General features: G+C 47.8%; 2 protein-coding genes and 1 long non-coding RNA gene across 7 annotated transcripts in view; 1 reads left to right on the forward strand and 2 right to left on the reverse strand.

The window, feature by feature from the left end:
• Nucleotides 1-6,538, reverse strand: part of KIF11 (kinesin family member 11) — a 61,522-nt gene extending 54,984 nt beyond the window's left edge. The window contains exon 1 of the mRNA XM_002718383.6: nucleotides 6,132-6,538. Within this exon, the coding sequence (XP_002718429.3) occupies nucleotides 6,132-6,208 (77 nt within the window). The 5' untranslated portion in view covers nucleotides 6,209-6,538. The remainder of the gene's footprint in view (nucleotides 1-6,131) is intronic.
• Nucleotides 6,539-21,933: 15,395 nt separating this feature from the next.
• On the reverse strand, nucleotides 21,934-23,151 carry LOC149121971 (uncharacterized). The gene is made up of 2 exons (XR_016222132.1): nucleotides 22,917-23,151; nucleotides 21,934-22,331 (listed from the first exon to the last, which is right to left on the reverse strand). It is a non-coding gene; the product is annotated as an uncharacterized LOC149121971 (long non-coding RNA).
• Nucleotides 23,072-24,855, forward strand: part of IDE (insulin degrading enzyme) — a 116,679-nt gene continuing 114,895 nt past the window's right edge. For 3 of the 5 annotated variants that reach the window (XR_016222131.1, XM_089314754.1, XM_089314756.1), the window contains exon 1: nucleotides 23,098-23,323. Coding sequence is in view for 3 of the 5 variants with exons in the window: in XM_089314754.1 (XP_089170880.1) it covers nucleotides 23,226-23,323 (98 nt within the window). In the remaining 2 variants the exon portion in view is untranslated. Of the gene's footprint in view, nucleotides 23,324-23,423; nucleotides 23,553-24,855 lie in introns of those variants that run through there. The other 2 variants (XM_089314753.1, XM_089314755.1) reach the window with 2 other exon arrangements.

Consider the following 24,855-nt stretch of genomic DNA (forward strand, 5'->3'; position numbering starts at 1 on the left):
CCAAAGGTGCTATTTTTTGCAAAAATCTAGAAAGTGAAGGAATAAGTCATGTAGATAATTTGGTGCAAAAGTTTTCAAAGCAGTGAGAACAGAAATTGTAAATGAAACCCTGAGATAAAACCTAGTAAGGATGTATTTTTAAAATATACGTGTATGGGGGCCAGCACTGTGGCGTAGCGGGTAAAGCTGCCGTCTGCAGTGCCATCATCCCATATAGGCGCCAGTTTGGGTCCCGGCTGCTCCACTTCCAATCCAGCTCTCTGCTATGGCCTGGGAAGGTGGTGGAAGATGGCCCAAGTCCTTGGTCCCCTATACCTGCATGGGAGAACTGGAAGAGGCTCCTGGTTCCTGGCTTTGGACTGGTGCAGCTCCAGCCATTGCAGCCATCTGGGGAGTGAACCAGAGGATAGAGGGCCTCTCTCTCTCTCTCTTTCTGCAGCTCTGCCTTTCAAATAAATAAATTAAATCTTTTTTTTAAAGATTTATTTTATTTATTTGAAAGACAGAGTTACAGAGCGAGGTAGAGACAGAGAGAGAGGTCTTCTATCTGTGGTTCAATGGCCAGAGCGGCACCGATCCGAAGCCAGGAGCCAGGAGCCAGGAGCCAGGAGCTTCTTCCAGGTCTCCCATGTGGGTGCAGGGGCCCAAGGACTTAGGCCATCCTCTACTGCTTTCCCAGGCCATAGCAGAGAGCTGGATCAGAAGTAGAGCAGCCTGTACTAGAACCAAAGCCCATATGGGATGCCAGCGCTTCAGGCCAGGGCATTAACCTGCTGCACCACAGTGCCAGTCCCTCAAATAAATAAATAAATCTTAAAAAAAAAAAAAAAAAAGAATAAAATATATGTGTGTATAGGGCCTGCACTGTGGTGTAGTGCATTAAGCCTATGGCAACAGCATCCCGTATGGGTGCCAGTTTCAGTTCCAGCTGCTCCATTTCCATTCTAGCTCCCTACTAATGCACCTGGAAAAGCAGTGGAAGACGGCCTGCTTAGGCACCTGCACCCACATGGGAGACATTAATGAAGTTCCTGGCTCCTGGCTTCAGCATAGCCCAGCCCTGGCATTGTGGCCATTTGGTGAGTAAACCAGTGGGTGGAAGATCTCTCTCTCTCTCTCTCTCTCTCTCCCTCTCTCTTCATAATTCTGACTTTTAGATAAATAAATCTTTAAAAAAAAAATGTGTGTCTGTGTGCTTAAACAATCAAGGATCAAAGAGGAAATCATAAGGGAAATTACTTAGAGTGAAAAAACCTACAATGTTATCAAAATTTATGTGCTGCAGCAAAAGCTGTAATAAGGGGGAAACTTTTAGCTATAAACACATTTAAAATCAATAAAGATCTCATGTCAACATCCTAATTTTACAACTTAAGGAACTAGGAAAACAAGCCAAACCCAAAACCAGTAGAAGGAAGAAAATAATAAAGATTAAAGCAGAGATAAAAGAGAAGGGGATCGGCCGGCGCCACGGCTCACTAGGCTAATCCTCCGCCTTGCGGCGCCAGCACACCAGGTTCTAGTCCCGGTCGGGGCGCCAGATTCTGTCCCAGTTGTCCCTCTTCCAGGCCAGCTCTCTGCTGTGGCCCAGGAGTGCAGTGAAGGATGGCCCAAGTGCTTGGGCCCTGCACCCCATGGGAGACCAGGAAAAGCACCTGGCTCCTGCCATCGGATCCGCAGCGCACCGGCCGCGGCGGCCATTGGAGGGTGAACCAGCGGCAAAAGGAAGACCTTTCTCTCTGTCTCTCTCTCACTGTCCACTCTGCCTGTCAAAAAAAAAAAAAAGAGAAGGGGATCTGTATTGTGGCACAGTAGGTTAAGCTACTGCTTGCAATGCTGGCATGTCATATCTGAGCACTCTCCTAGTCCCCACTAGTCCACTTCGATCCAGTTCCCTGTGGATGTGCCTGGGAAAGCGGCAGAAGATGACCCAAGTATTTAGCCCCTGCCACTCATGGGAGAAACCTGGATGGCATTCCAGGCTCCTGGATTCAGCCTGGCCCAGACCTGGCTATTATGGACATTTGGGGAGTGAACCAGCAGATGGGAGATCTCTGTCTCTCCCCCGCTCTCTGTGGCAGTTAGAGAAAGAGAGAGAGATCTTCTATTCACTGGTTCACTCCCTAAATAGCCACAATGGCCAAGGCTGGGCCAGACAGAAGCCATGAGGCAGGAGCTTCATCTGAGTCTCTCATGTGCATGCTGGGTCCCAAACACTTGGGCCATCTTCCTCTGCTTTCCCAGAGGCATTAGCAGGGAGCTGGATTGGAAGTGGTACAATTGGAGAGACAAAGAGAGATCTTCCATCTGCTATTTCACACCTTAGATGGTTGCAACAGCTGGCACTGGGCCAGGCCAACACCAGGAGCTTCTTCTAGCTCTCCATGAGGGTAGCAGGTGCCCAAATCTACTGCTGATTTTCCCAGGCCATTAGCATGGAGCTGGATCAGAAGTAGAGCAGCCAGGTCATGAACCGATGCCCTCATGGAATGGACAGCATTGCAGGTGATAGTTTAACTGATTACACCAAAATGCTGGCCCCAAATAAATAAATCTTAAAAAAAAAAAAAAAAAAAAAAAGGTGGTGGCACTGGTGGCACTGTAATGTAGCTAGTAAAGCACTGCCTGCAGTGCTGGCATCCCTAAGGGCGCCAGCTCTAGTCCCGGCTGCTCCACTTCCAATCCAGCTCTCTGCTGTGGCCTGGGAAAGCAGTAGAAGATGGCCCAAGTCCTTGGGCCCCTGTACCCGCATGGGAGACCCAGAGGAGGCACTTGGCTTCGGATCAGCACAGCTGTAGCAGTTACAGCCATCTGGGGAGTAAACCAGCTGAAGGAAGGCCTCTCTAATAAGTAAAATAAATAATCTTTCAAAAAAATGAGAAAAGGAATTTTGCAGGCCATACAAATATATCTGAGAAGGAATTAATACAATCAGAATTTATAGAATTCAACAACAAAACCAAGTTTAAAAATGGGCACAGGACTTCAATAGACATTTCTCCAAAGAAAATATACAAATGGCCAATAAGCCCATGAAAAGATGCCTAACATCATTCATCATCAGGGAAATGCAAATCAAAACTATAATGAAATACCACTCCATATCCACTAGGAAGGATACTATCCAAAAAACAGAAAATAACAAATACTGATGAGGATATGAAGAAATTGGAATCCTTGTACAGTTTTGGAGGGAATGTAAAATGGTACAGCCACTGTGAAAAATAGTATGATGCAAAAATTAAAAAAAACAGAAAAGAAATGAAGGAAGGATGGGGATTGAGAGAAAGAGAGGAAGGGAAGGAAATATGGTTATCTTCTTATAATTGTACCTATGAAATACATGAAAACTGTTCTCCTTGTATTAAAATTGTTTTAGAACTATTATATTTGCTAAAGCTTTTATACATTAGAAAAAGAAGATGAAAAGGGACTGTCATTGTGAGGTAGCTGGAAAAGCCACTGTTTGCAATGTAGGCATCCCATATGGGCACCACTTCATGTCTCAGCTATTCCACTTCCAATCCAGCTCCCTGCTAATGGCCTGGAAAAGCAGAGGAACATGGCCAGAGTGAATGGGTCTGTGCTACCCTCATGAGAGATGTGGAAGAAGATCCTGGCTTCGACCTGGCACAGCACTGACCGTTGCAACCTTCTGGGGAGTGAACCAGTGGAGGGACGCTCTCTCTCTCTCCCTCTATAACTCTGTCTTTCAAATAAATGAATAAATCATTTTTAAAAAGATAATATATTCGTTCTTAAAAATTAAAAATAAGAATTATGTGATTCAGTAATTGCACTTCTGGCTAACTGGCAAAAAGACCTGAAAACTAGGCCTTGAAGGGATACCTTTATAGCAACATTATTCACAATAGCCAATATGGGGAACCATCCCAAGTGTCTACTGACAGACAAATGAATAAGCAGAATGTGGTACACTGATATAACGGGATATTATTGAGCTTAAAATGAAGAAAATTCTGAATAACAACATGAACCTTGATGACATTAAGAGAAGCCAGTTACAAAGATACTGTATGAAGACTCCATTTTCATATACAGTATTTTGAGTAGTCAAAACTATGGACAGCTAATTGTACTTATCAAGGGTTAGGGTGAGAGGGAAATCGGGAGTTATTGTTTAAGAAATATAAAATTTGAGTTTTTCAAGATGAAAACAGTTATAGAGAAGAACGGTGGTGATAAGTCACAATATCATAAATGTACTTACTATTACTTAACTGGACACCTGAAGAGAGTTAAAAAGATAAATTTTCTATTATATGTATTTGGAGCACAATTTTTAAAATCAGGAAAAATTGGAGGGTGGGTATTTGTAAGGGGAGGGTCAGAAAGTTGGCCAGTAGCATGAAGGGATCTGTTAACTTCAGCCTCTGGGTCAAATCCGGCCCTTGCCCTGCCAAAGATCTAAAGTGATTTTTACAGTTGTAAAGGGTTATGAAAGAAAAAGAGAGAGGACTATGCAACAGAGACCACGTGCAGTCTGCAAAGTCTACAGTTTAAATTAAAATAAACATTTACTTGTCTGGGCCCTTTACAAATAAGATATGCCCACCCACTAGGGCCTCATAACTCCTAAGTTGCTTACTTATTTAAAGCTTAATGACATATTTTTGCAGGAGGAAGTCTATTTGAAACAGAAAAAGCTAACCTTAAAAGAAAAGCAAAAAGTCTGTATACCAAAAATTACTGTAGATATCAGACACAACTTAAACACTTTTTATTGTAATAAAACCAGAAGAATGCTCTTCTAAGGCATGGCTTGAAATGTATGAGACCAAAAAAAAATCAAGTTCAAGATAATGGTTAAAAACGGATGAAGGAAGAGCCATGCAGTTGGGCACACAGGAGGCTGCAGCTGTAAGGGTTGTCTTGTTTCTTAATCTGGGTGATGGATACACAAATATTTGCTACATTGTTCTTCATAACTTTTTATAAATATGAAGTAGGTTGTAACAATTAAAAAATGAAAGAAAATAAAAGCAAACAGAAAAGGTACTACTGCCTGGTTTCATTAAACAACCAAAATAACTTGAAATTTGCATTCGTCATACGTGCTTTTTTTTTTTTTTTTCCAGTCTTCAAAGCAAGTTACTATTAACAAAAGCCCCAGAGTGCAACTGGTATGCATCATTAACTCGACTTAAGATCACCATCAAATTTTCTCTCAGGCACCTAGTCTAGGAACCTAGTCATCCCCTTTGAATTAAGTCATCAGGGCTGAGTAAACAACAATCTAAGAAACTGTGTTGATCTGGCTTTTTGAAAATAACAAATCCGCACACGTTTGGATTTACCGAAAAGTTGCAACAGCCTCCTTTAACAATAGCAAAAAAAGCGAACACACAGAATACACCTAACACCAGTCAACGGTGGAGAGCATCTAAAAAGTTGAATAAATCAGTCTCTAGTTAAGCAGCAGTTTCTACAAGTCTGTTCTTCTCTACCGGCTCATTTTAAAATTGAGAAGTTGTTAGGGACCAGTTGGAGGAGAAAGGAACACATGGAGATAATCCCTCATCTGGAAAAATCTGTCTCCCTCTGGTCTATAAAGAGGCAGGCAGATGAAACAAACTCAAGTCCAAGTTGCAGCACAACCAGATGAACTAGCTCAAGTTGTCTTGCTCCTTTAAACTCACAAGCTCACTTAACAAGTTGAATTTTCAGGTCTAACTAAAGGGATGTTTGCTTGTTTAGCAGAGATGAAGACCCCGCATGCAAACAAGAGCACAAGCGATTACTTTTTCAGAGATGAAGATGCACAAACGATTACTTTCATAGAGAGGAAGATGACGACAATGGCAAGGTTAAATACTAAAACATCTGCAAAGGGGGACACGGTTTGACTTCCAAACCGACTGCATCGAGCGGCACTTCCAAGTGACACAGAAATACAGACATTTAAAGAAAGCACTTCCCATCAAGTTCTCCTGAACAGCGTTTAATCACAGCATGTGTGACACAACCCTCGCTCTCCCCGGTACATCTCACAGCAGCTTCATGTCATTTCTACCCAACAAAGAGAGGCTCGCGGAACCGTCTCCGCAACCGCGCAGCAGCGAGCAGAGCAGAAAAGCCCCGCACCTCCGAAGCCGCCAGGCTCTCCCTACCTGCATCTCACCACCACCTGGATGTTCTTCCCCTTCTCATCCTTCTTCTTCGCAGAGGAGTTCGGCTGCGACGCCATGACTGTCCTCGCCGAAAAATCGAGGCCCGGCCGCGGGCTCGGGCGACGCGGAGCGCCGAGGGGCTGGAAGCCCGCCGCGGGCCTGGCTGCCCACTCCCCCACCGGGTGCTGGCGTGCCCAGGAGGGCCGACGCACGCAGGTCGGCGTCCCCGCTGTCCACGGGGGGCTCTGACTGGCCGCGGCGCCGGTCCCGAACCAGCCGTACTGGCCGAATCGCCAATCTCGTTTCCGCCCAGAAACCGAGCAACGACTCGGCGCCTCAATTTGAAAAAGGAGCCGAATCGCCAAGCCAATAGCAGCGCAGGCGCGCAAGGCACCATGGGAAGCGGTGTCGTCACGGGAGCCCCGGCGTCGGGGGCGTGGCCTGCGGGACAGGAAAAGCCGATCTGCTTGCCGCCACCGGGAATTCGCCGCCGGAGGAAGCGGCGCGGGGACTGCGGACTAAGACGTTTCAGCGTGGAATGGCTCGAACACGACGTCTCTAAACCAGAGTACCCTCATCTGCAAAATGGAAGAAGTAGCCGCCGTCCCAGAGGGCTGCGATGGGAAGGAATGAGCTCGGGTGGTAAATAGCTTAGATCAGAGCATATGGTAAACGCTCCAAAAGCGCAGGCCATGATCAGAATTTTTAGGGAATTGCCACAGTGACGCGGAAGCACGAAAGAGCGAGGTCCCAAGCGAACCGCCCTCCTGGAGTACAATTAGGAAGTGTTGAGAGGTAAAGCTAAAAACGAGTACCAAATCGTGAGGAAAAGGACCTTCGTGCCATTTGAAGGGCTGGGAATTTATCCCTTAGCTGGTAAAAGTCACATGGCTACGGGGTTCCAAGCTAGAAACCAAGGTCGGATTTGTAGCGACTGATGGCACTCTGGAAGGTTACTCTGCCCTCGTCGCCGGCCTACAACTCCCAGCATGCCGCGCTCTTCGGGGCCTGTGGCTCTCGCCGCCCGCCTACAACTCCCAGCATGCCGCGCTCTTCGGGGCCTGTGGCTCTCGCCGCCCGCCTACAACTCCCAGCATGCTGCGCTCTTCGGGGCCTGTGGCTTTCGCCGCCCGCCTACAACTCCCAGCAATGCCGCACATGCCGGTGCTTCGACGCTCTGCGGCCGCCGGCTTGCCGTAGGCGAGCTACCGACTCAACTGCATTGCGGGTGTTGATCCTGCGGTGTAAGGTGAAGCTTGCGGGCCCAGGAAATACTGGATTAGAGGTCTGTGCCAGAGTCGGTCCTGGAGCTGCGCTTCTAGCCCACACTTAACCCACAGTGTTCTAGACATCCTTTTAGAGTCTTACGTAACGGCTTGGTGGGAGGAAAGCTCTCTTGTTCCATTGTGTTCGTCCAGTGACTTACCCCCTACCTGCCCCTTGAGAAAGCATCTCCATCTACAGCTCAGACCGCTCGCCATAGTCCTGCATGGCCAGCTGCTATCTCCTCACAGTAGACACGGTTCATCCGCATCTCAAGATGACCTGACGAGAATAGAGCTCTGTCCCCTTCCTTCCACCGTAATCTTTCTCGTCTAGACTCTTGGTGTTAACTAGAACCTTTGATTCCTCCACAGCTTAGTGCAGCCCCATTGGTTTTATCTCCTCTCAGTACCCTAGTCCAAGGCTCTTTCCGCTTCACCAATCAGCTACAAGTTGCCTTACTTTTCTCCTCCCCGCACTGCACTCACTCGGCACGATCACATCCTTCATCTGCTTTTTGTCCTACAACAGCCTCTCATTGCACTTGGAGTGGAACCCAAACTCCCTACTGTTCCCGGTTAGCTCCTGGTGCTCTGGCCTCTAGCGGCTTTCCACATATCACTACCATGCTTCGGATCTTTCTACGTGACCCCTTCCCCAACACACACCACTCAAAGCCTTTGTACCTGATGACCCCTTTGCCTCAGACTCTTCCCTAGTTCTTTACCTGGCTTGCTCATTTTCATCCTCCAGGCCTCAGCCCAACTTTGTGTATTAAAAGGTCTCTCCTGACCACGCTATCTTTTCTCTCTTTCTTTTTATTTATTTATTTATTTGACAGGTAGAGTTACAGAAAGAGAGAGAGAGAGAGAGAAAGGTCTTTCTTCCGTTGGTTCACTCCCCAAATGGCCACTACGGCTGGCGCGCTGTGCTTATCCGAAGCCAGGAGCCAGGTGCTTCTTCCTGGTCTCCCATGCAGGCGCAGGGGCCCAAGCACTTGGGCCATCCTCCACTGCCCTCCGGGGCCACAGCAGAGAGGTGGACTGGAAGAGGAGCACCTGGGACTAGAACCCTGCGCCCATATGGGATGCTGGTGCCGCAGGCAGAAGATTAACCTGGTGTGCCACCGCACCGGCCTGATATCTTTTCTCTTTTCTAAAAAAAAAAAATATTTATTTTTGGCCGGTGCCGCGGCTCGCTAGACTAATTCTCTGCCTGTGGCGCTGGCACCCCAGGTTCTAGTCCTGGTTGGGGCACCGGGTTCTGCCGGGTTCCTCCTCTTCCAGTCCAGCTCTCTGCTGTGGCCCAGGAGTGCAGTGGAGGATGGCCCAAGTGCTTGGGCCCTGCACCTGCATGGGAGACCAGGAGGAAGCACCTGGTTCCTGGCTTCAGATCAGCACAGCACGGGCTGTAGCAGCCATTTGGGGGGTGAACCTATGGAAAAGAAAGACCTCCCCCCCCCCAATCTAACTCTGCCTGTCAAAAACATTTTTTTTTTATTTCTGTGAAAAGCAGAGAGAGAAAGAAAGGAGAACTTCCATCTGCTGATTTACTCCCCCAGTGATCACAACAGCCAGCCATGTCCAAGCCAAGAGCTTAGAACTCAGTTCTTGTCCCCACACAGATGACAGGGACCCAAGCACTTAGCTGTCACCTGTCACTCAGAGGTTGCACACCAGCAAGAAGCTGGATCTGCAGTGGAACATTATCTGAACCCAGTGACTCCAATATGGGATGCAAGCAACCCAGGCAGTGACCCAGGTGCTATGCCAAATGCCCACCCCCAACCACTCTATCTAAAGCACATTTCTCTTACAATTTTCTGTCTCAGGACCCTGATTATTTACTTTGTAATATTACAATCTGTAATTACATTGTCTGTGTGTTGCCCCTCTGCCTGAATAGAATGTAAGTTTCATCAAGGACCTTGTTCGTTATTGTTTTTGTAGTATCTTTTTTTATTATAATTATAATTATTTTTATTTTTATTTTTGACAGGCAGAGTGGGCAGTGAGAGAGAGAGAGAGACAAAGAGAAAGGTCTTCCTTTGCCGTTGGTTTACCCTCCAATGGCTGCCGCGGCCGGCACGCTGTGGCCAGCACAAGCGCTGATCCGATGGCAGGAGCCAGGTACTTATCCTGGTCTCCCATGGGGTGCAGGGGCCAAGCACTTGGGCCATCCTCCACTGCACTCCCGGGCCACAGCAGAGAGCTGGCCTGGAAGAGGGGCAACCGGGACAGAATCCAGCACCCCGACCAGGACTAGAACCCGGTGTGCTGGCGCCGCAAGGCGGAGGATTAGCCTGGGGAGCCGCGACACCGGCTTTGTAGTATCTTGAACAGAGCTTTACACAAAGTAGTTGCTCAGTAAGTAGGTACTTGCATTGAAAGCCTGAAGGAAATTTAACCTCTCTCAGGCTTGGAGATAATAATAATTACTATTACGATGAGCAGTAAAATAATAACATATAATGTACCTGGCACATAATAGGCACACACAAAAATACCTCCTTTTTCAGTAATAAGCATCTAACCAGTATAATAACAATCTTGGGTTGCTACAAGAAATGTAAGAGTTTCCAATTGATTTACAGATAACAGCTACATGTCTTAGTCCATTTTCTATTGCTATAGCAATACCCAAGACCTAGTAATTTTTAAATTATATATAAAGAATAGAGCTTTATCTTGCTCATACTTTTGGAGCCTGGGGAGTCCAAGAGCCTGGTGCCAGCATTTGGTGCTGGCTTCATTGCTGTCTCCTGACATGGTGGAGGGCGTCGTGTGGTGAGACAGGACAGGCCTGCTAGCTCAGGTCTCCCTAACTGTCCCCATAAAGCCACTGATGATATCATGGGAACCCCCACCTTCTTGGCCTCATCCAGTCCTAACTACCTTAACATATGATTTTTGGGGTTAAGTCTTCAATACATGAACCCCTGCTACAAATGTAGAAAACTAGGATGGAGTTCCCAGCTCCTGGCTGTGGCCTGGCCCAGACCTTGCCATGTAAGCCCTTTGGGGTGTGAGCCAGAGAATGGAAGATCTCTCTTTCTCTCTCTTTCCCCCCTTTTGATTACTGTGTTTTTCAGATAAATAAAACTTTTTTTAAAAAAGTTCTGAGGCTTATAACATTAACAAAAGGTACTTCTGTGCTTTTTCCCACCCAATACCTCCAGACCTTCACGCCAGAAGCAAACACTTTCAATTCTTTTAGCTGTTTGTTCTAGTATTTACGTGTATTCATTTAAAAAAAATATTTTATTCACTTGAAAGAGTTAGAGAGAGGTAGAGACAGAGAGTCTTCTATCTGCTGGTTCACTCCCCAAAAGGCCGTAGTGACCAGAGTTGCGCCAATCCGAAGCCAGGAGCCAGGAGCTTCTTCCAGGTCTCCCACGTGGGTACAGGGGCCCAAGAACTTGAGCCATCCTCTACTGCTTTCCCAGGCCATAACAGAGAGCTGGATCGGAAGTGGAGCAGCCAGGTCTTGAACCTGTGCCCATATGGGATGCTGGCGCTTCAGACCAGAGCTTTAACCTGCTGTGCCACAGCGCCAGCCCCAATATGTATGCATTTTTATAACGAGTTTGTATAGATTATTATGTTTTGATTAGCCAACTTTAGTCATTATTTATTAACTTACTGTAGTAGATAACAAAATAGTTATCAACCTTTTCCATCCTCTCCACTTTCCTTTTCCCAAATGCCCAATATTACAATTTTTGGTTAAATCAATAATCTGTATTTAGATTACTGTGCCTCTTCATAGCTGAGCATTTTATTCTAGTGACTAGACTAGAAATTTTGCAATGATGTGCTTTGATGTGTCTATTTTCATCCATTGGGTTGGACAATCCTTTCAATCTGGCAACTCATTTACTTCAGTTCTGGGAAATGTGTTTTAATTATTCATTGAACATTTCACTCATTTTCTCTGTCCTTTCTTTATGGAACTCGTATATATAGATATTAGATTTCACCATGCAGTGATTATTACTGTTGATGTTTTGATGTATTTTTTTCCAATTGTCTACATGTGTATTTTAAATCATTGAGATCATACTGGAATATGTATTTTATTATGTTTTAATTTTTAAAAATTATATATATAAACATATATGGAATACAGTGTGAACATTCAATACATGTATGTAGTTTGCATGCTGAATTTTTGTTGAACATAACTTTCAGTATTCTTCCAAGAGCTTAAAAATTCTTCATAAGCATCATTTATTTGTCATGCTCTTTTAGGGCTCTTAAGTAACACCGAGGCAATACTCAAAGAACAGCTGAAGAGTATGTAGTTGGCCTTAACCTTCTGTAGTTGCCAACATCGTGTTAAGTTCTGTTAGTGAATGTGTGTGGGTATTAATGCTAGAGAGAACAGTAAGGAGATCTGTATTTGTGTATATGGTGAGGGAAAAATATAGCTCATAAACTGTTAATGAACTTGTTAAAAAAAAAAAGTGTAAAAATGCTTGCGGGTAGTTTTCCCAAATCCAGATCTTGGTTACCATTTTTAGTGTTCTAGCAGTAGAATCTCAGTTGCAAAGGCAAATTGGGAGAGAAAGGAAAGAGTTTTCTGGACTTCGGTCGATTCTTGGAACGTGCCAGACTCTCTCCTGTCACTTAATTTTCTTTTTTTTTTATTTGACAGATAGAGTTAGACAGTGTGTGTGTGTGTGTGTGTGTGTGAGAGAGAGAGAGAGAGAGAGAGAGAGATAGAGAGAGAGATAGAGGTCTTCCTTCTATTGGTTCACTCCCCAAATGGCCGCCACGGCCGGCGCTGCGCCGATCCGAAGCCAGGAGCCCAGTGCTTCCTCCTGGTCTCCCATGCGGGTGCAGGCGCCCAAGCACTTGGGCCATCTCCACTGCCTTCCGGGGCCACAGCAGAGAGCTGGACTGGAAGAGGAGCAACCGGATCTAGAACCCTGCACCCACATGGGATCCTGTCGCCGCAGGCGGAGGATTAACCCAGTGAGCCACAGCGCCGGCCCCCGCACTTAATGTTTCCAGTGTCTGCGGCTTCCCCTCACTGCTTCAAGTGGGGCTCCTTCCTCTCCTTCAAGCCACAAGTGAAACACTGCTTCCTCAGTGAGTCACTCCCTAAGCACCACCCGAGGGAACCTCCAAAACGTGCTCACAGAATCCCTTCTCTTTCCCTCCCTCCCTCCCTCCTTCCCTCTTTCTCTCCTTCCCTCCTTCCTTCCCAGAAAAGAAGATGTTAAAATTTTTCTCTCTCTTTGCCCAACCTCGAGATCCTTCCTTACAGAAGGCAAGGAGGGGACTTAGAGACCTTCTAGTAAGAACTCAAAGAGAAAAAACAATGAACAGTGTTTGCAGCTTTCCAACCAGTCTCTCAAGGAAGGACCATGAGAGGATCCCAACACCAGGTAGTGAAGAGGGAGAAGCAGATGACGGCCTCTTCCCCACTTTAAACCTTGACCTGAGACCCTTGCGTTGGAGAGGAAAGCTTGGCGGGGACAAAGGCCATGGAGGTGAGACTGGAGGTGAAGGGAGAGAAGAGGAATCCAGGAGGGGAGCAAGTGAGTCTGTGTGAGGGGCCACAGAAGCTGGCCTACCATTGACAGCTGACTCTGTCGCCCAAGTACTGGTCCTAGGTTCTGAAATTCTGTGGTACTTTTTCCTAAACTGTGCCTTGTACACTCTCCCATTGTCAACATCCTAGAATGTGTGTATAGAGGGTGAGATCCTCATCACCTCCCCGTACTCTGAGGGACAGTAGTAATGACAGAGGAAAAGTTCCAGAACTGTTAGTTGGGTGATGCAGGACATCAGAAAAACTCATCTTGGCTACCTTAACATTATTTTCATCACATTATGAAACAGTTTTATGCATGAATTGCTTGTTTATCTTCTTGCTGTGGCGTAAATCCCACAGAAAGAGAAACTCCATTACCCTTATCTCTGGTATGTCTTCAATACTGAAAGCAAGGCCTGGGCCTATTAGATTTGTTGAACGTATACATCAAGAGTAGTCTTAACTGTGGAAAATAGAAATTATTGATTTTTATATTAATATTTCAAGTGCTGTCCATAACTCAAACTTACCTTACACAAGTAGCAAATATGAGTGATTTAGGAAAACTCCTAATAAACAAATTTATAATTAATAAATCACATATATAAATAGTTTTAAAAATTCATGTTGCTTTTACATATTTTATTACTGTAGTACTATACTTAAAACTAATAAGCAAGGGCCGGCGCCACGGCTCACTAGGCTAATCCTCCACCTGCGGCGCCAGCACACCAGGTTCTAGTCCCAGTCGGGGTGCCGGATTCTGTCCCGGTCGCTCCTCTTCCAGGCCAGCTCTCTGCTGTGGCCCGGGAAGCCAGTGGAGGATGCCCAAGTGCTTGGGCCCTGCACCCGCATGGGAGACCAGGAGAAAAGCACCTGGCTCCTGGCTCGGATCAGCACGGTGCGCTGGCTGCAGCAGCCATTGTGGGGGTGAACCAATGGAAAAGGAAGACCTTTCTCTCTGTCTCTCTCTCACTAGCCACTCTGCCTGTCAAAAACGAAAAACAAAAAACAAAAAACCTAATAAGCAAGGATAGGCATTTGGCCTAGCAGTTAAGACACCAATAAGAATGCCTGTATCCCATATCAGAGTGCCTGCATTTGATTCCTAGCTCTAACCCCTGATTAATTTTCTGCTAATGCAGACCCTGAGATGCAGCAGGTGATAGCTCAGGTAGTGGGGTTCCTGCCACCACTGTGGGAGACCTGAATTGAGTTCTCAGCTCCTGGCTTCAGCCCTGAACATTATGGACATCTGGGGAGCAAATCATTGAATAGGAGCTCACTCTCTCTGTGTCTGTCTCTCTCTGCCCATCAAATAAAAAAAAGCATATAGATTTGATTTTTTAATTATCAGACATATATAAAAAAAAACACAGACATACAAAAACAAAGAGAATGATATAGTAAATACCACAGGCATCCATCATCTAGTTTCAATAATTATCAGTTCATGGCCAATATTATTCTTCGTACCCCCTCATCCTCCATGAAATTCTTTTTAAAAAGATTTTAAAAATGTAGTTGAAAGGCAAAGTGAGGCCGGCGCCGTGGCTCACTAGGCTAATCCTCCGCCTAGCGGAGCCGGCACACCGGGTTCTAGTCCCGGTTGGGGCGCCGGATTCTGTCCCGGTTGCCCCTCTTCCAGGCCAGCCCTCTGCTGTGGCCAGGGAGTGCAGTGGAGGATGGCCCAGGTGCTTGGGCCCTGCACCCCATGGGAGACCAGGAAAAGCACCTGGCTCCTGGCTCCTGCCATCGGATCAGCGCGGTGCGCCGGCCGCAGTGCGCCAGCGCGGCGGCCATTGGAGGGTGAACCAACAGCAAAGGAAGAGCTTTCTCTCTGTCTCTCTCTCACTGTCCACTCTGCCTGTCAAAAAATAAAAAATAAATAAATAAATAAATAAGAAAGGCAAAGTGAGGGGTGGCGAGAGAGAGAGAAGAAAAGAATGAAAGAGAAAGAGATCTTCTATCTGTCTGCTGGTTCACTCCCCAAATGGCTGCAAGAACCAGGTTTGGGGTAGGCCAAAGTCAGGAACCAGGAACTCCATGCAGGTCTCCCACCTGGATGGCAGGGACACAGGCACTTGGGCCATCACCCAGTGCCTTCCCACGTGCAGCAACAGAAAGCTGGCTCATAAGCAGAACAGCTGAAACTCAAACCAGCACTCTGATAAGGGATGCCGGAGTTACAAGTGATGGTTTAACACACTGTGCCACAGTGCCAGCACCCTACTGAATTAGTCCCAGTCAAATCCCAGGCAACAATTTATTTCATCTGTTAATATTTCACTATATGTCTGAAGTGACTCAAAAACAAAAGCCTTATCACTATCATACCTACAAAAAGTACACTCTAAACACTACTTAGTGTTTCTACTTTCTGGATTATCTCACAGATATTTATTTTTCTTTCTTTCTGCCTTTTTTTTTTTAAGATTTATCTACTTATTTGAAAGGCACAGTTACAGAGAGAGAGGGACAGACAGAGACACACAGAGAGAGAGACATCTCCCATCCTCTGGTTTAATCCCCAGATGGCCACAACAGCCAGGGCTGGACCAGGCTGCATGGAAGTGGAGCCAGGAACTTCTTCTGGGTCTCCCACATGGGTTCAGGGGCCCAGGCACGTGAGCTATTTTCTGCTACTTTTCCCAGGCACATTAGCTGGGAGGTGGATCAGAAGTGGAGCAGCCAGGACTTGAACCAGCATCCATATGGGATGCCAGCATTGCCGTTGCAGATGGTGGCTTAACCTGCTGAGCCATAGCACTTTTCCCGCAGATATTTATTTTTCATGGTGGGTTTGTTCAAATCAGGATCCAAATAAGAATCAAACATTTCACCCATTTCATTTGGTTAATCTCTCTCTCTCTCTCTTTGGTTTTGTATCATTGAAAATTATCTTTTTTTAAAAAAATTATTTTCGGCCAGCGCCGCGGCTCAATAGGCTAATCCTCCGCCTAGCAGCGCCGGTGCACCAGGTTCTAGTCCTGGTCGGGGCGCCGGATTCTGTCCCAGTTGCCCCTCTTCCAGGCCAGCTCTCTGCTGTGGCCAGGGAGTGCAGTGGAGGATGGCCCAAGTACTTGGTCCCTGCACCCGCATGGAAGACCAGGAGAAGCACCTGACTCCTGGCTTTGGATCAGCGCAATGCGCCGGCTGCAGCGCGCCGGCCGCAGTGGCCATTGGAGGGTGAACCAATGGCAAAGGAAGACCTTTCTCTCTGTCTCTCTCTCTCTCTCTCTCTCTCACTGTCCACTCTGCCTGTCAAAGATTAAAAAAATATTTTTTCAGACTTTTAAAAATGGAATTAATTTGGGGCAGGCATTGTGGCACAGAGGGTAAACTACTGCAACCTATATGGGAATGCCTGGGATCAAGTCCTGTATCCACTTCTGATCCAAATTCCTGCTAATGTGCCCCCAGGAGGTAGTGGATGATGACTGAAGTAATTGGGTCTATGCCACCCACTTGGAGACCTGAACTGAGTTCCCAGCCCCTGGCCTTGGCCTGGCTCGGTTCTGCTGTTGCTGGCAATTAGGGTGAAGCAATGAATGGAAGATCTCTCTCTCTCTCCCTTTCTGCCTTTCAACTAAATAAAAATAAACTTTTAAAAATAAGCTTTAATTAATTTATTAGGGAGACGTAGAGAGAAAGCACCTGCTCTTTGGCTGATTCCTCAGATGTCCACCATGGCTGGAGCTTGGTTGGACTGAAGTCAAAAGCTAGGAAAGCAATTTAGGTCCCACAAGGGTGGCATGAACCTGGTTACTTGAGCCATTACCACTGCTTCCCGGGTCTGTGTTGGTAGGCATCTGGAGTTGGGAGCTGAAGCTAGGAATCTAGCCTAGCTCAAATGTGGTTTGCAGACATCTCAACCACTAGACTAAAATGCCCACTCTCTAAGATTATCTCTTTTTTTGAAGATTTTATTAAATAATTTAAAACAGAAAAATAAACCATAAGTGCCCATATATAGTAATTTTCTTTTTTCAAAAAGAAAGATTTATTTATTTGAAAGGCAGAGTTACAGAGAGAGGGGGAGAGACTGAAAGAGAGATCTTCCATCTGCTGCTTCACTCTACAAGTGACTGCCCACAATGGCTGGGGCTGGGCCAGGCTGAAGCCAGGAGTCAGGAGCCTGGAACTCTATCTGGGTCTCCCATGTGAGTGGCAGGGGCCCAAGTATTTGAGCCATTTTGCTCTTCCCTCTCAGAAAGTTGGATCAGAAATGGAGCAACTGAAACTCAAACCAGTTCTCATATGGGATGCTGGCATCATAGGCAGCCGCTTAACCCATTGTGCCACCACACTGACTCCGTATAATTTTATAAACAGGTTGCCATATCTTGCCAATTTTAATTCCTCTTTAATCCATTAGATTTCTTTCTTATTTTGCAAGTTATTTGATGAAGAAATCAGGCCATTTGTCCTGTACTGTCCCAAAAATTCTAAATATTTCTAATTGTATTCTCATACTGCGATGTAATGTGTTTGTCCCTGAATTGCCTGAAAATGGTAGTTACAGTAGTGGCTGATTCAGATTCAGCAAAAGTGTATTGGATAAGCATTTACTGAGCACTGTGTTAGCTGCCAGGTGGCTTTTGAAGATGGACCAGGACATCATTCCCAGTGTGGTGCCTCTTATAAGTATGTAAGGTTAAGATTCAAATAAGTGTTTTTAGAAAGTAGCAAACTACTCTGGTGGCTCAGATCAGGAAATTACTGCTTCCAATGGGGTATGTGAGGAACAGGAATGAGAAATTTTGTGAAAGCAATGACATTTCAGCTGGGTTTGAAAGTTGCTACAGCACTGACAAGTTAGTTGAGCATCAATTAGCTGTGACAGCTGTGAGCTGGAGCTGGCGGAGGGTGAAAGCAAAGGCTTGGAAATGTGATGTAGTAGATTGAATGGTGCCCCCCTCCCAATTACATCCTAATCCCAGGAGCCTATGAATGTCCCATTATTTCGAAGAAGTGTCTTTGCAGACATAATTAAGCTAATGATGAGATGAGATTGTCTTGAATTTTCCAGCTGTGCCCTAAACTCAATGAGAACGTCCTTATAAAAGAATAGGAGCAGGCATTTAACCTAGGAATTAAGAAACCTCTAGGGGCCGGCACTGTGGCATAACGGGTAAAGCCACTGCCTGTGGTGCCGGCATCCCATATGGGCACAGGTTCGAGTCCTGGCTGTTCCACTTCTGATCAAGCTTTCTGCTATGGCCTGGGAAAGCAGTAGAAGATGGCCCAAGTCCTTGGGCCCTTGCACCCATGTGGGAGACCCAGAGGAAGCTCCTGACTCCTGGCTTCAGATTGTCCCAGCTCCAGCTGTTGAGGCCAATTGGGGAGTGAACCAGTGGATGGAAGACCTCTCTCTCTCTCTCTGCATCTGCCTTTCAGTAACTCTGCCTTTTAAATACATAAATAATACTAAAAAAAGAAAGAAAGAAAGAAAGAAAGAAAGAAAGAAAGAAAGAAAGAAAGAAAGAAAGAAAGAAAGAAACTTGGATCCTCCATCGGAATGCCTTGGTTCAGTACTTGGCTCAGGCTCTGGCTCCAGCTTCCTGAGAACGCAGACCCTGAGAGGCAGTCATGATGGCTCAAGTAAATGGGTTCCAGCTATCCCTGGGTAGACCTGCTTTGTATTCCCGTCTCCTGGTTTTAGCCTTGGACTTTGTGGGCATTTGGGGAGTGAACCAACAGATAGGAGCTCTATCTGTTGCTCTCCATCTCAAATAAATAAAAAAAAATAAACACATTTGAAAAAGGACACACAGAGGAGAAACCAGTGTGAACAAACAGGCAGAGCATGAGTGATATGACCACAAGCCAAGGAAGCTGGCAACTACCAGAACCTGAAAGAGGCCAGGAACAAGCCCGCAGATTCTCTGAAGGGAATATGGTGCTGCTAATACCTGATTTTGGAGTTCTGACTTCCAGATTGTGAGAGAATAAAGTTCTATTGTTTTAAGTCATTGAGTTAGTGGTAATTTGTTGTGACTGCCCAGGAAACTAATACAGATGGGTTGGGGCTGGAACATAGTATGGTAGAATTTTTTTTAAAGATTTTATTTATTTATTTGAGAGGTAGAGTTACAGACAGTGAGAAGGAGAGACAGAGAGAGAGAGGTCCTCCATCCACTGGTTCACTCTCCAAATGGTCGCAACAGCTGGAGCTGCGCCGATTAGAAGCCAGGAGCTTCCTCCGGGTCTCTCAGGCGGGTGCAGGGGCCCAAGGACTTGGGCCATCTTCCACTGCCTTCCCAGGCCATAGCAGAGAGCTGGATTGGAAGAGGAGCAGCCTGGTCTTGAACTGGCGCCCATATGGGATGCCGGCGCCGCACCCCAGTATGGAAGAATTTTATCTCACACTGTAGTTGGAGCCAACTTTTTATTTTATAAGTGTTTTAGGGAAAGATCTGGATACAGTGGAAATTAGAAAGATATTGGGAATGTCCCTTTTCTTAGGGAATTTTTGTCTTCCCTCTCCAGCAAAAAGTACTAGTGCAGGATCTTTTTTAAAAAAAAATTATTTTTTAACAGGCAGAGTTAGTGAGAGAGAGAGACAGAGAGAAAGATCTTCCTTTTCCGTTGGTTCACCCCCCAAATGGCTGCCACGGCTGGCACGCTGCGCCAATCCAAAGCCAGGAGCCAGGTATTTCCTCCTGGTCTCCCATGAGGGTGCAGGGCCCAAGCATTTGGGCCATCCTCCACTGCCTTCCCGGGCCACAGCAGAGAGCTGGACTGGAAGAGGAGCAACTGGGACAGAATCCGGCGCCCCGACTGGGACTAGAACCCGGGGTGCCAGCACCGCAGGCAGATTAGCCTAGTGAGCCACGCCGGCCCTTTTTTTTTTTTTTTTCAACTATAGTAGTATAACACTCTTTTTAAAAATATTTATTTAATTATTTGAAAGGCAGAATTACAGAGGGGGGGGAGAGAGAGAGAGAGAGAGAAAGTCTTTCATCTGCTGGTACACTCCCTAGATGGTCATAACGGTTGGAGCTGCGCCCATCAGAAGCCAGGAGCCAGGAGCTTCTTCCACGTCTCCCATGCAGGTGCAGTGCACCAAGGACTTGAGCCATCTTCCACTGCTTTCGCAGGGCACAGCAGAGAGCTGGATGTTGGAAGTGGAGCAACTGGGACTTGAACTGGCGCCCATATGGGATGCCGGTGCTGCAGGCAGCAGCTTTACCCAATGCGCCACAGTGCTGGCCCCCAGGATCTTTTTTATTCATCATTGTGACTATGATAAGGTTACACACCTATGCTCAGTAAACTTTTTTTTTTTTTTTTTTTCAGGCACAGTGGACAGTGAGAGAGAGACAGGAAGAAAGGTCTTCCTTTACTGTTGGTTCACCATCCAATGGCCGCTGCGGCCGGCGCACCACACTGATCCGAAGTTGGGAGCCAGATGCTTTTCCTGGTCTCTCATAATGGTGCAGGGCCCAAGCACTTGGGCCATCTTCCACTGCATTCCCGGGCCACAGCAGAGAGCTGTCCTGGAAGAGGGGCAACCTGGACAGAATCCGGCGCCCCAACTGGACTAGAACCTGGTGTGCCGGTGCCGCAAGGCGGAGGATTAGCCTAGTGAGCTGCGGCGCCTGCCAGTAAACATTTGTTAAATAATTAAAACTTTATTTTAAAATTTGTTTACTTATTTTTATTGTTTAAAGGCAGGGGGACAAGGCCGGTGCCGCAGCTCACTAGGCTAATCCTCCACCTAGTCCTGGTGGGGGCGCCGGATTCTGTCCCGGTTGCCCCTCTTCCAGGCCAGCTCTCTGCTGTGGCCAGGGAGTGCAGTGGAGGACGGCCCAAGTGCTTGGGCCCTGCACCCCATGGGAGACCAGGAGAAGTACCTGGCTTCTGCCATCGGATTAGTGCGGTGCGCCGGCCGCAGGGCGCCAGCCGCGGCGGCCATTGGAGGGTGAGCCAACGGCAAAAGGAAGAGCTTTCTCTCTGTCTCTCTCTCTCTGTCCACTCTGCCTGTAAAAAATAAAAAAACAAACAAATAAATAAAGGCAGGGGGACAGATATATCTCTCATCTGCTGGTTCACTCTCCAAATGCCTGCAACAGCTGATGGCCAAGCCAAAGCCAGGAGCCTAGAACTCTAACCAGAAACTCAATCCATGTCTCCCATGTCCTTGGACAATCTTTGGACCCAAGTCCTTGGACAATCACCTGCTTCCTCCCCAATGCACATTACAGGGAAGCTGGAATTGGAAATGGAGCTTGGCCTCAAACCCAGGCACTCCTATCTGGAATATGGACATCCCAAGTGGCATCTTAATAACTGCCAAATGCCCACCCAAAGAAATTTTATTTTGATTTTGAATTTATAGCAAGACAGTAAGTTAGAGTGACTCAAAAGACATAATTTTTCTGAATGTCTCCAGTTAAGAAATAAGTACCAACCTCTCACCACTGGGCTTCTTTTTCACTCCCTTCCTCCCCAGCCCCACCAATTTGTTAGGAGCTCCTGCTTAACTCTACAATGAACTCCACACTATCTGGGCCAATGGAAAGACTTTACAGCATGAATGAATCAATAATAATTTTTAAGGGATTCTAAAAGGTTTATTTATTTATTTGAAATGCAGATCTACGTGGAGAGACAGAGAGATCTGACATATGCTGTTCACTCACCAAATGGCTGCAATGGTGAGGGCTGGGCCAGGATGAAGCCAGGAGCCAGGAGCTTTAGCTGGGTTTCCCATGTAAGTACAGGAGCCCAAGGACTTGGGTCATCTTCTGCTACTTTCCCAGGAGTATTAGCAGGAAACTGGAAGGGAAGTGGAGGAGCCGGGAGTCAAACGGGCTCCCATATGAGATGCCAGTACTACAGGCAGTGACTTAACCTATTGCATCATAATGCCAGCTCCAATTGAAAATAATTTATATTTGCATTCAAGTATGTTAGAATACATATATTTGAATTTATGTCTAATTATCCCAACTGGGATGAGGGATGATTTCAGGGCATCATTGATTTCTGCTTTTTTTTTTTTTTAAGATTTATTTATTTTACTTGAAAGTCAGAGTTACACAAAGAGAGGAGAGGCAGAGAGAGAGAGAGAGAGAGAGAGAGAGAGAGAGAGGTCTTCCATCTGCTGGTTCACTCTCCAAATGACCGCAACAGTTGGAGCTGCGCTGGCAGTGGCTTTACCCGCTGAGCCACAATGCTGACTCCTTAAAGGTTCCTAAAACCGTGTGCTTGCAGCCATCAGCGAAGAGGCTTGCAGTAATATTTACTGTTTTTATCCAAAGGTTTGCCTTTAAACATCATCTCTTTGATGAAGCATCGACGTTATTAAGGGATTCTTCTACCGAATTCCATCTTGAAGCCATAGCAGGATTCTGGACACTGTTTCCGCCTGCAGTCTTGGGTCTGCCACTTCGGAAAGAAACCTAAAATGACTTAAGGCGGGGTGGGGAGAGTCACCATCCCTAACGGCACTCCTTCTTAGAGCTCTGGCAAAACACAATTCAGGCCAATACCTGACCTTACTAGACCATTCGTGGATACGGAGCACCGTGAAGCCACGGGGGAGAAAAGCATTCAAAGTGGCGCCTTAGGCAGCCACCGGTAATAGTAGACCCAGCACCGCCAGAAGTTTCTACTCTGCATTTCAAAGTCGACGAAAACCTTGTTTTGGCCGTGGCCCGCCCTGACCCCACCTTCCTCTCTGCAGAGCTGCTGGCTTCCCAGGACTGAAACGCCCCTCTCAGGACTCCTAGAGATCTGAATCTCCCCTACTGCCCTCCCGGGCCCGGGCCCTGGCGCAGCCGCCTTCGCAGTTCCATGTCCCCTCCGCGTTGCAGATGGAGTCCGCGGAGCCCACACCGCGGGTCCGTTTTCTGGGAGGCCGCGGCACCTGCCGATCTTATTCCAACACCTCAGGGTCGGGGAACCCCTAGCCAATGCCCCCAGAAAACAGGGCCCCGTGTACCCTCCTCACTATATTCATCAGCGCATTACCCTGGCTCCTTTAGCCACAGACACACCGCAACCCTCACTGGTGCGCCCGCGTGTGACCCAGCTGCGGCTCCCTCCGTCTAGGAAGGCCTGGTTACTGCGGTTCCTAGGCTCCCCGGCTAGAACCGTGTGCGACCGTCCGTCCCAGCAGTCCCGGTGGCGCGCGTCCGGCTCTAAGCAAAATCCGGAGCAGAGGCCTTTTTCGGGTTCCCGGGAGGCGGCGCGGCGCGGGCCGGGCATGCGCAGTGCACGCGGCCGGCTCCCGGCGCAAGAAGGAAGCGTTCTCGGTGATCCCAGCGGCTGCGCTGGGGTATGCGGTACCGGCTTGCGTGGCTGCTGCACCCCGCGCTGCCCAGCACTTTCCGCTCCATCCTAGGTGCCCGCCTGCTGCCCTCGGAGCGCCTCTGCGGGTAAGTGGAACGGAGCGCCCGGACGCTCGGCCAAGGTGGTTTGGCGCTCGGGTTGCAAAGTGGTGATTCAGCACTTGAAGCCGCGCCGCCGCCGCCCCTCACGGCGCCCGTGCCGCCGACCTGGGCCCCGACGGCCGCCCCGAGGCCGCCGCGGCTCCCGGAAAGGCTGCTCGTCGGAACGGAGCGAGGGGCCCGGCCCGGCGCGGACTGGAGGACGTCCTTCAGGCTGGTGAGGGCGGCCGGAGAGCCGTGCCCCGGGGCCACAGGGCATGTGCCCCCAGGCAGGGGGCGCGGGGCAAGGGGGGAGCCACCCCGGGCCGCTCTGGGGAGCCGCGCCGCTCTCGCCGAGTCCTGCTGCCGGCCCGGGGACGGGAGGCGGGCGCCCTTGCCGCGCGGTGGAGGCTGCGGGCGAGCCCGCTGCTCACCGTGCTCAGCCCTGCCTTCGCCGGTGGGCGCTGAGTGTCTAGGACCGTGTGGAAATCAGTGCCCGCGTTGGGAACGGTGAAAGTTTGCCTGGCTCCGCCGTGGTGAGGAGACAGTCCTGGGCTTCCTGGCGCGGAGAACTGGGAAGCAGAAAGACACCGTGGGGTCCTGTGCAGCAGCTGCCTGAGGGGAGATGGTGGGATATTCCCCCCAACAATTGCAGGGATAGTGGCAAGCCCAGGGTCAGGGCGCGGAGCTGTTACTGTCTGGTGGCGTGCTGCCTCCACTTCGCCTCGGGGTGAACGCTAAATACTCTGATCTCTAAACACAGATGGACAGGCGGCGTGGCCTTGTTCTCCTATCTTGGTACATTATTAGAACCTCTCCTGGTTTTAATCATTAATATCCAGGACCTACTAAGTGCAGGGCACGGTGACAGATCCTCCGCGTGTTACGTCCGCGGTCTGCCTTCCAAGGAACTTGCCGTGTGTTGGAGCCGATTAAGATGTCTTGAGAGTATAGCTGCCTAAAAAGGATGCATGTGACGAGGGTCAGAATGGGGTCAGTGTGGACAGCGTGCGCTGTGGGAGCACAGTGGGGGTCAGAGATGGAACTTTGGAGCTGGGGGGGGGGACCCCGGCTGGTTTGGGAAGCAACGAAGCAAGCAACGGCAGAAGGGTGAAGTGGTGTGGGCAGAGGTGGGTGTAACCCAGCCTGGGTTGCAGGCCGTTTGTGTTGGGAGGACAGTAAACAGATCTGTTGGAGCTTTAGAGAATTTCCCTGGGGGAATTAGGAGTTCGAAAGTTCTGCATTATAAGCCTGGAATAATGATAGCCTGAGCCTGGAATTTCGGTTTTTGCTTTCTCTAACTAAATAGTTGAATAATAGTGAATAGTGGATTAGGAGCTATTAAGCTCTTGGACCGAGAAGTTTAAAATTATGTTTTGACCGTAGGTATTAAGTTTTGATGTGATGAAACTGGTAGTTTAGGAAGTTTGGTGGCTGTGTGTGGGATGTGGGGAGAGACCTGAGAGAGAGAAACCTGTTGGGATTTAGTTTTGAAGGGCTTGTGCAAAAAATGAATCTGTGGCACTTATTTCCCTCCTGTA

The sequence above is a fragment of the Oryctolagus cuniculus genome, chromosome 15 (genome assembly GCF_051225735.1).
Source record: "Oryctolagus cuniculus isolate XC-2025 breed Fujian yellow rabbit chromosome 15, ASM5122573v1, whole genome shotgun sequence".
In the NCBI taxonomy this organism is placed as follows: Eukaryota; Metazoa; Chordata; class Mammalia; order Lagomorpha; family Leporidae; genus Oryctolagus; species Oryctolagus cuniculus.